At 51.3% G+C, this 10,635-nt stretch overlaps 3 protein-coding genes across 3 annotated transcripts; 1 reads left to right on the forward strand and 2 right to left on the reverse strand.

Moving 5' to 3' along the window:
* Nucleotides 1-1,737: 1,737 nt before the first annotated feature.
* Nucleotides 1,738-3,787, forward strand: EAH_00020680 (DNA repair enzyme, putative; the record flags this gene model as incomplete). The annotated part of the gene is made up of 3 exons (XM_013397149.1): nucleotides 1,738-2,491; nucleotides 2,685-2,899; nucleotides 3,395-3,787. The coding sequence occupies 3 exons, from the start codon at nucleotides 1,738-1,740 to the stop codon at nucleotides 3,785-3,787; spliced, it is 1,362 nt and encodes a 453-aa protein (XP_013252603.1).
* Nucleotides 3,788-4,492: 705 nt separating this feature from the next.
* On the reverse strand, nucleotides 4,493-5,230 carry EAH_00020690 (hypothetical protein, conserved; the record flags this gene model as incomplete). Its single annotated transcript, XM_013397150.1, has 1 exon — nucleotides 4,493-5,230. The coding sequence occupies one exon, from the start codon at nucleotides 5,228-5,230 to the stop codon at nucleotides 4,493-4,495; it is 738 nt and encodes a 245-aa protein (XP_013252604.1).
* Nucleotides 5,231-7,552: 2,322 nt separating this feature from the next.
* Nucleotides 7,553-8,592, reverse strand: EAH_00020700 (hypothetical protein, conserved; the record flags this gene model as incomplete). Its single annotated transcript, XM_013397151.1, has 3 exons — nucleotides 7,553-7,589; nucleotides 7,962-8,135; nucleotides 8,339-8,592. The coding sequence occupies 3 exons, from the start codon at nucleotides 8,590-8,592 to the stop codon at nucleotides 7,553-7,555; spliced, it is 465 nt and encodes a 154-aa protein (XP_013252605.1).
* Nucleotides 8,593-10,635: the final 2,043 nt, after the last annotated feature.

Genomic DNA, 10,635 nt, shown 5'->3' on the forward strand with positions numbered 1-10,635 from the left:
CCTTCAGCACTGAGATATGATATATGCACTTCGTACAGGGAGATCTGACGCGAAATGCACCTATAGTGTAATTGTATTCCCTTGGCGACGTTTGTTTTGCATCCTTGTGGGTGTAAGAGACAAACAGTAAGTTAGCTTGGAGAAGCTCCATGCAGGAGGGATGACGCAGTAGTCCAAACTGCATGCACTTCACTGCTAAATCGCCAAAGGATATCTACACCAAACTCAGGTGGTTCCGTTGTACTAAGTGCCCATCCCATTGTTGGCGGGTGATACGATAGGAACAACTCCCTTCGACTGGGCGCAATCTTCGCGAACTTGTTCGCGCTTCCCATGATGATTCGTTGTGGAAAGCGAATACTGTTCTAGGTTTTCTAATGCGGCAAAGGCCTGCGTAATTACCCCAGCTGATATGCTTTGCCAACCAGCTAATGAGTTGCGAGGGGAAAACAGTGAACAAATAAATGTACATGGCGGAAACGATATGCGATTATTGGACTGATTTCCATTGAGTGATGGCACAAGAGGATCTAAATTATTCGAAGTGAGGCTTCTGTATGGTGGTTACTCCTCCAGTGTAGTACGGTCTTGAGGAAAACTCCCTTCACCGCAAGAGGGTACGCAAACAGTACAACTGTCTACAGTGAATGTGGCCTGTGAAACAGGCAGTGCTTGCTTGTGAGGGTCCTTTGCAGTATTAGTTGCAACAAGTTGCGTTGTGACTTAGGCAGGAGGCCTCTTTCCCCAGAGTCCCAGGCCCTGTGGCCAGGGTGTCTGTAGATTGGGGAGGGGGTCATATAAGGAACTCTCACGATAAGTCTTTTGCTTGAATTCAGCTCACTACAGTCCTCGGATACGACCGGGGACACTCGTTGCTTCTGGCCTTTCCGTCGGGAGCAGAATCTGTCCCGAGTTGTATGGGGCGGTGGACCCGATAGGCATACGGCCGCCCCGAGAATTGTTCTTCGTGATTATTTCCAGGAAATGCCAGAAATCCCTAGGTCTGGTTGTGAACAGTCGGCAAAATGTGGGGTGATTGAGCTGGTTCGTGAATGAGTTGTTCTGTTCCATGAGCTACGGTGCATGCAGGAAGGCATTTGGGGGCCACAGGCTTCATTGTGTTCTTTTTGCCGCTTGATTAAATCCATTCTTTGTTTCAATGCATATAATTCATCAAGCGTTTCAAGGCACTCTCGAAGCGAGGACTTCCCAGTCTACACTTTGGGGCTCGCATATCGTCTAAACTTAACCGACGCGCTCAAATCGATTTTCGGGAATAGACACTTCGGGGGATCGTATTTCTGCAGTATGCATGCACTTTTCATTGTTTCATGGGTATCACTATGCGCACAGGCAGCAGCTTTGCGTCTCGCATTTAACTCGTCGGTCTTTCCCGTGCCCTGAAGCAGCATGCCAAAACACCCTCAGGGGCGACAAATTTCCCACTTATTTTTTCATCTCTCTTGTGAAAGGGTTGCGGATGTTCCACCGAACTAGGCTGTATGCAACGACCTCATCCTTCACATCAGCCGCCCGGTTTATTCAGATTGAGCGTCTGTGGCCGCGTCAGGAATAGATTTGCTACTGTAGCTGCATCGGTTGGCTGGCAGTACCACATGCCCTGTGTGCATTCCTGCGCACTCCATAGTTTTAACAGCAATCGCTTGCAGTGCTTGCTTCAGCACCATTCCCATCCCTCCTCCTTTTTTCATTCCCGTCGTGTTCCTTCTTCCAATAATGCTTGACTCTCTTTATGGCGACCTGCCTCCCCCAACCAAAGGGGATGGTTCAGACAAGGGCGTATCTACTCCGGCCGCTAGTGGATCGTTGCTGGGGTCACTATATGATGATCCCGACGACCCTGCTGAGGCTTCCACAACAACAGGCGCCTCGTCTTCCAGCTCTAGTGGTTCCGCTGCGGTCGCAGCCGCAGCAGCGGCTGCTGCTACTGCGGCTACTGCAGATACGTCCAGCTCCAGCAGCGCAATGTGGGCCAGTCAGCGGTTGAAGCTCTTAACTCCGGCCGTCGTACGGCGGCAGACGATGGCAAAGGCTGCGCCTAAAGCTTCTCCGTCTTTAAACGTGCAAGCTGCTGCAGCGGATGCTGCTCTTGTTTTAGAAAGGCTTAAAAAGTTGCATGCAGGGGTCCTAGCGGAGGAACAAAAACCGGATGCGGCTGCTGGCGCGCGGGCCTCAGCGACTGCTGGTGGAAAAGGGGGAGACGCTGCAGCAGGAACAGCAGACTCCAGTAAAGGGCAGACAGAGCCTGCTGTTAATGCGGTGTCTGTAACTGTGGGTAGCAACACCCCTCTAGACCCGACGACTTGGGTGCCCGTAGGCCTGTGGCCGCAGGAGTATGACCCCTCGAAGCCGAACGACTACGCGGCAATTCACAAGGAGAAAATGAGACAGCAGCAGAGGGAAGAGCTGGAAAGACTGCGCCAGCAGGAGCTGGAAAAGCAGAAGCAAGATGAGGAGGCTTCTCGCAACGGTACGCACCTAGAATTGAACATTTTGGGGTTTTCGCCTCTTGTGCATGCAGGCGTCGCAGTCTTAGGGCAAAACAATTCGTTGCGCTTTTCCTGCCTGACCTGGAAGGCAGTGGGTCGAGGCGACCTCATTTGGCGATCCTGTGTGATGTTTGCGTGTGTGTGCCCGCGTGATGTTGAACCGTTCTATTGAAGGAACAGGAGGTGACGGGGGAGATGCAGCGACCTCCCCTGAGCCTCAGGCGCCGCTTCTTCCGTCGTATATCGACCCCAATAAGAAGACGTTTGCAGCGCGGATGATGGAAAAGATGGGCTGGAAACAGGGAGAAGGGCTGGGAGCCAACAAACAGGGAATCACAGCTCCTCTTGTGGCGAGAAAAACAGCAATGAGAAGCGGCATTATTGTGCAGGTAAGCATCGGAGGGATGAATGCATGCGTACTTTTGGCAGTTTGTCATGCGGAGATGCGCCTTTGACCATCATCATGAATACTTCTATTCTGGGCAAATCACGCCAGTAGCTGGGCCTCGTTTCCTTATTTATAGACGATGCTATTGTAGATGACTCTCTACTTCTGTGTCCCAAGTTCTCTGCTTGTAGCAGGTGCATGTTGAAGTCTCCAGATGCTTTCTGGTGCATTTCATCATTATGCTGCGGCGGAAGGTTGCCGGGTTATAAATTATGCAGAAGAAGCAGAGCTGTTCTCGCGTGCAATGCACTCAACTGGTTTTTGTGTTAGTTATTCCACTACACAAGGAGACAAGGAGCGGTGCTTTTTGTACCCGTGTTTATCTGTCGTCGGTCCGTATGCCCAGCGCTGGAAGAACAAAAAAGTGGCCTTTGGGGTTTTTATCTCGCTTCTAATTAAAAATTGAAGGTAGTTTTTCTGTGCTGCCTTTCGACAGGGCCATGACGTAACGTCGCTCGGTCAAGTGCCACGGGCGGTGACATTCAACATGGCCCCGACGCGCATTTTGCTGCTGCTGAACATGGTGGGTAGGGGTCAGGTAGACGCAGATCTGAAGGAGGAGACAGAGGAGGAAGCAGCAAAGTTGGGAAATCTGCTCCAAGTCCGCATATTTGAGGCTGCAGGAGTGCCAGATGACTGCGCTGTTCGCATCTTCTGTGAATATGAGAGAAAAGAGGAAGCGACACGAGCCCTGCTGACTTTCAATGGGCGTGCATTTGGCGGACGCACAGTTAAAGCAAAGTTCTACAGCGAAGAACGGTTCGCTAGAGACGACTTGCGCCCAGATCCTGAACAGGAAGTGGACCAGCACGTCACTGTGACTATCTGAGCCATGCGTGCCGTCTATTTTGACAACACGCAAATGAAAGCAAGCCGCCAAAAGCGGGGGGCTTGAAGGGATAAGCCCATAGTGCTATTAACAGATGCGACGCTCCAGGCTGCATATTTAATTAGCTGGACGAATGCACGCATACATGTAACACCGCCCGCCGACTTCGAGTGCACTGGGGCCTTTGTGTTTCGTCTGAGCGTGAGGTTGTCCGCGTCGGATGAAACGGCAGCATTCTTCGCGTAACGCTCTTGGGCGGCGCCTGAACACTTCACGACGGTGAGTGAAGGCTTTATTCTCTTTAGCTGTCGCTTTTTCGCTTCTATCACGGACACGATTCGAACAAATGGGACAGCAGGAGCTCAACCTTGACTGATATTTGTGACGATTACATTTCCTGCATTGTAGCTTTGTTAAGGTCCTAGGGCCTGGGGACACACTGAACGGCCGTGCATGGCCGTTGGCCCCCCTATAGGCAGTAGCGCTGGCAACGATTTTCAAGCTCCGTCAGCGTTAGGCAGTTACAGGCGAGCTATATTCATTGTGCAGACTCATAAGCGTCAAAAGAGAAAACAGGATTGGCACTTCTGCCGGGAGTTTGCGATCAAAAACTTCAAAACGGAGGACAGCTGCAAGTTCGTATGTAGAGGCGAACGCAGTTCCACTGAGTCACTAGTCCCCCGCGTTTGAAAAGCATAGGCCTTTTCACCTTGTAGCCTGTACTTCTGCACCTTTCTCGCCAGCTCCAGCTGCGGGACCTTCCTTTGGTTCTGGCATGTAGGCCTCGAACCGTCTCACAATCACGTCAGCACGGTGCCTTAGGATAAGATAGATGGTACGAGAGTCCAGCGAAGACGCGCTGCTCTCTCCTGGGTGAAAGAATTGCTTCCTTACTTCCTCTTGCTTGAGGAATAGTTTTGCCTCAGCCGCATGGACGTTGAGGAACATCTGCTTGCACCATTTCATGAGGTCTCTGAGGTAGACGCCATCTCCTCCTTTTGACGTATCTATTAGACCCTTGAGTTCAACCATGTAGTTAAAGAGGCGCACCTGACGAAGTCCCAACTCACGTGCCCGTTCCAAGTCGTTTACCATCTCCTTCCGTACCTCCAGCGGCACATTTTCTGCATGTGAGTCTGTCCACGAAATAATTGATGAGTCTATGAGCAAGTTGACCTTCTCCTCGGTAGGCGTAATTAGCTCCTCAAGCAACTCGGGTGAAACTTCCCACCCATCTAAGGCCTCTTCCAGGCTTTGGGAAGAATCGTCGACTACAGGAGCATCGAGAGGGACTTCCCGCAAGGAAAGCGGGGACAATGTTTTCTCTAGTTCCTCTAAAACTGCCGTTTCGTCACTTTCTGATGAAGCTGAGCAGAGAAGCGTGTCTACTAAGACGACAAGGTAGAGACTTCCGAGTAGCCCCCGCCTCGGAATAAGCCCCATCTCTCGGATAAGAAGTAAATACACGATCAAAGAAGCCCAACAAAAGTAGGCATGTGGGGGTAAACACAAGAAGATTTCGCAACTGCTATACAGGCAATCCCTAACGAGTCCACCCCGATGAATGGTCAACAGCGCAGATGCTCGCCGTCCGGCACTGCGACTGAATTAGCGGCCCCTTTCCACGTCCAGCAGGGAAGCAAATAGTTCTCAACAGATTGTAATTCTTTTTAAACAATTTTTATAGGCATAATCCCAGGGATGTAGGTAAGCGCACCTCCTCTGCGTGGCAGCTGAGCACAGCAGGTGACCTGCTCAGGCCAGCACCAATGAAGCAGGGGAGAAATACGCCGTTTTGAGCATTTTCTCCCTGTGAGCAACCTACATGTTAAAATCGTCTCCACTGGACGCTTGTGTTTGAGGTCTACCCAATCTTAACTGCGAAAGTGAACAAGAACCCGAAACGCAAAATTGCGCACTGCGTAGAACACATGAGCGGCAGCCCACAGTTCATCTGCAGATAAAGTAAGTATATCCTTTGCCGCATTATGCCCTTGCAGTAGTATGCTGAATAATCCCCGTATGCTAAAGGTTACTCTACAACTCGCTCTTCACCTCGCCGTTCATTGGGCGAGTACCAGACCCTCGAAGTATAACGGGGACATGAAATTGTCCTCAAGCCGGAAGAGTCAGCAAGTCAAAACTTCCCACCAAAGAGAATGCTTGGTTGATGCCTCCAGTTTGCTGCAGTGTCAGGTCCGCCCCGCCTTCTGGAGTGCTGTCTAACGCACAATAGACACCCATCAAGGCTGTGGAGCCAACTGGACTGAAACACTCTAAATACTTTCTTGAAGGATGTTCCATGCGCTGGACTTTCTTCGGTGGTTCGCCCTAAGCAAGCACATGTGTGAGCCCTGCCCAATGGCGCGTAAGATGACCTGACAAGGATACCTCAGCACCTATCGCATAATTCGTCAGAGAGAGACACCTGAGACTGCATTCATGTGGATGCTGAACGTCAGTGCTGCGTCTAAAGAGTGAACTGCCATGCAGGCCAACTCCAGCAACGCTTCAGCGCAGGCAGATTCATCAGGAAGTTGCGCCGGTCTTTGCCTCGATGAGATTGTGGTTTGAAGGTCTTCGCACCCTCCCATTGTCAGGTGCACTTGGCTTCTGGGGTCTTCAGAAAACGCCGTACTCAGTCTCCTTTCTCACCCCTTCCCTGCAAGCTGGGCCCGTTGCATCTGTATAGGTGTTGCAACATTAGCTGCACAGTCACCAAAAGTTAGTTGGTGGATCCAACAAAGGGCGTGCTTACGCAGGGCTTACAAAGCACTGATATCACACGGAATCAGTGGATGATTTAGACGCTTCAAGAGGAAGGCCTCTGGCAGGGGTGGCCAATGGCATGGACAGGGGTAACGCGTCCCCCCAGTAAAAAGGATTTCAGGGAAAAAGATCACTGCACAGCTAGATATATACATGCGATGCGCACGCGTCTTTCTACATCAAGTAGACCGCACATCGCTTGGGCTAAAGAACTACTTCCCCCCCAATTGTTGGAACCATTCCAAAGTGCCCGTGCTCCCTGTGATGGAACCCAGCGCATTTGCAGTCGTCTGTTCGGACATCCAACCCCTCAGAGGCTTCCCGCTAGCAGCTGAGTTCTGTGTTCGTGCACAAACATTCCACAACTATATACATATCTAATACAGAGTAAAAGTAAAGACAGGAAGGAACATCTCAAGACGAAAAAGCAATCCCTCTTTCTCGGGTAAAGCCTGCCGTACAGGGAGCCCCCGAATTGTATATTGGCGCCAACAAGATCTCGCTTGCGGTCTTGCAATTCTATCAAAAAAACAACCCAACAAGGTCGCGCCACGTCCCTGCTCCAGAGAGCTCAACTCAACTCAACCCGGCTCAGCCTCACTTGGCATTACTTTGGGTATATGTTAATGCGTTGCCCGTACGAGAGACGAATTTGCAGGAACATGTACATGCGGCCAGCTAATAGCAGTTGGGGTAAAGGCAACCCACAACCGGCTCGTCAAACTGCAGCTGAAGCAGAAGCCCATGCAGCAGAGGAGCGTTGGAGAGACAGTACCGCAGCACCTTCACACCGAGCCTCCCCAGCAATGCTGCTGCGGATTAGCAAAGCGAACAGGAGGGGTCATAAGCCTCGGCTTTCCCTGGAGCCAGCTCAAAGGCTCCACATACGGAGTTTGCATGATGTTCTGTTGCTGTGCGAGGAGTGACGGGCAAAAATGGGGGCAATCAATGCCCAGAGCTTCATATGAGTGCGCAAGCTCGACCCGTTCCCGGCGTTTACCGCAAAACCCCAGCCTCCTCGGCCTCCGGCTCGCTGAAGACAGCACAATTCAGTGCAGCCGCAACACTGGGTTTCAGTGTAGGCATTCCCAAAAAAAAGGAGGTAAGGCGGAGAGCCTGAACTGCCAAAACAGCCTACGAGCGCAGCGTGCCACTGGAAGGTATGCAGCTAAACTGCGACATCCCTCTTGACGGGCTCAGTAACTTCACCAATTACCAATTCTACCGTTATGCTCCTCTTCTGCACTGCGGGTCTGTAATACGACCGAGTCAAAAGCTAGCCATTGTATGAAGAACCTCCTCATTGGAAACTTAACAGGCACCGCAGTGCACCAGCCTGGGACAGCCCCACTGTGGAGATGGAAACAAATGAATGCATCTCCAACGGCTGCTGTTCATGCCTCACTCGTTAAATACCCCCTCCTCCTCATCCTCTGGGTCAGAAGCGCGGCGGGTGTAGAAGTTGTACGGGTGGACTGGCAATAGGGCGTGAATGAGAATGTTGAGGATACCCGAAATGATCAGTAAGACGCCTCCCCACAAGCCCACCGTATCGATGCCCAGGGGCAGCAACCCCACCCTGAGTAGATACACACACACCACCATTGCAGCGCTTGCTTCTTTAGCAAGACTGTGCCATGCAGCAAACCAAGGGCCCACAAGACTCAGAGACACCTAGCAGAGACGAACTGCCTGTTTGCTTCCCCTATCAGCAGTATATGGGAATGCCGTGCAGCCTTGTCAGTCGCAAGCGCGCACATAGGAGATGGTGGAGCTACTTACAAGACATATAGGACACCTCGGAAGAAGTACTCCCCCAAAAGAGGGCACACGCCCATGAGGACATTGAGCCCGTAGGGAGAGAACTCACACAGTAGACAGACAGAAGAGAAGCAAATGAGGTACAGGCATACAATGCAGCTCGTGTAATCCGCTGGTGCTGCAACAGATGCAATACTTCCAATCATCAAGATAAAGGCAGAGGCAGCGGTAAACAACCGCACCCCCAAAGGTAGCCGATCCACAAGGGACTCCATCGTCCCTTTCGCGTTTTAGGGGTATACCAATATCGGATGCAGACAGCCCCCTCAACTTAGCTGCGTCAAAGGGTTTCAACCCCCCCGGCGGCCCCGCGGGCCCCCAGCCAATCTCGGTATCGTGGTAGTAGAAGTTTGTTTGACGAAGGCAACCGCACCCCCTCAACCATACAAAGAGGTGTGACCAGTGGTCACCTGGGATGGGCCAATGGGCCTGTTGTGGGCGGATGCCACGCCAAGAAACAACCCGCAAACAGACAGGCCACGCTGGAAGGCAATAGGCAGCAGGCGCCTCTGTGGGGAGGTCCACAGGAATTCCAGCACTAATCAAGTACAGGTTAGGACAATTAAAAACTTCTACGTTGCAGGGGTTTGCGAATGAGACACTAACGCCCAATCGTAAACGAGAAAGGGCAGCAAGGAGCACGCCCTAGTGCGCCGCCACGAGTAGGGAAACTCTTCTATTACGCATTTAGCGCAATGATTTGGAACAATAAAGGCAAATCGGGCATGAACAGACCCACGAAGTCCTGCAAATTGCATTCTGAATTATGCATGCTCCCTCGGAAACTGCAACACCTGAAAAGCCCCAAAAGGGCAGGTGATCCATACGTGTGCCTTCTTCAAAACTGTCTGGCTTCTGTTGAATAATATTGAAGCATTTCAATAAACATTTGCATTCTTATTTTCGCAGGAAACGCTGGCGAATGCTGGTCGGCGCAGAGCAACAGGGGATCAGCAGCACTGTGTTGCTGGATGTGCAGGAGTTGTGCATCTTCTGTCTCTTTGTCCAGCTGGCCGATACATTAGTACAGTGAAGTGATTTAAGCACTTTGCTTTGCAATATATGTCTGTGCAAAGTGCACATTTAGTTCACTGACGACGAATCTGCCCAAGAATTATGGTGGGATACGAGACCGTGGAAGTCCTTGACATCCGGAATAGCAACCGCCTGTAGGTGGGTTCGATCTTTGCCAAATATGCTTCTGCACCTGCTTCAGAGGAATTTAACCTTGGGAAGCAATTTGTTTTCATGAAAAACGAGCATTTTTGTGCCTTCGCGGACCACTGCTCTTTACGTGGCACTTGCGGAGCACACCGTAGCTACTGCAGTTGCTCTTGCACATTCCGGCAGAACCATGCAAGTAATCGCAGTATAAAACCATGCGCCCCGCATTGGTTGGTCGCAGGAAGCAGTAAATGACCTGTTGTTGCATTTCGGCAGGCAGGTGCATTCAGTAGAAGGGAATGCACCTGTACCCGCGGTTACAACTGCTGGTACGGAAGGCAGTCCCATACCAGCACGCAGTCGTATGCCTGTCATCGGTAAGTACTAGTGTATGCAAAGACTCCTCAGCGAAGTCAATTGTCGAATAGACGGAGTGCTGCATGTGGACGTGTCTTGCATCATCAGTTGCAACGACTGGCTCTGCAACTCATCTCAGGCTGCCGCCTCTCCCCCAGCCCCAGGCCCTTGGGCCATTCTGCGCAGACCATCTGGCGACTGGGGAGGCCAGCAATAACTCCTTCTTTACGTCTTGAGGCTCGACGGAAGGTCACGACGATCCTCCGTTAATATGGCAGACTGTCCTTAGGCCTGTCATATATTACTTTATTTCGGGCGTGTGTCAATTCGACATGCCCACAGTAGCAGCGAACGACTGAAGGTACGGTACTCTCTCGATCACAGTAAGCTGAGGAGTTGCGCAAAATTAGACGACAAGCTTGGCGTCTGGCGTCTGTTCCGTCTGTGTGCTCCTTGGCACTGCAGAGATGTTATTGGCATCAAATCCTCAACTATACGAGGAATTATTCATGTGTGCACCCAGAATTCCCATGAGATAGTCACAAGCTACGCGTTCAGATGAGTTACACATGATGGGGCAGCGTTTGACCGAGTAGTGCCTTCACCAGCAGAGTGCAGATCTCGGCCTGCACATATTCAGGCTGGTTACGCTTAGTTTTGTGGCTTCGCTTGCTGTTCGGATCAATAAGCAGTAAGAGCCCTAATGAGAAGCCAACTATCTGGGGTGCGTTTTACAT

The sequence above is a fragment of the Eimeria acervulina genome, genomic scaffold, assembly GCF_000499425.1.
Source record: "Eimeria acervulina Houghton genomic scaffold, Eah_scaff143, whole genome shotgun sequence".
Classification (NCBI taxonomy): Eukaryota; Apicomplexa; class Conoidasida; order Eucoccidiorida; family Eimeriidae; genus Eimeria; species Eimeria acervulina.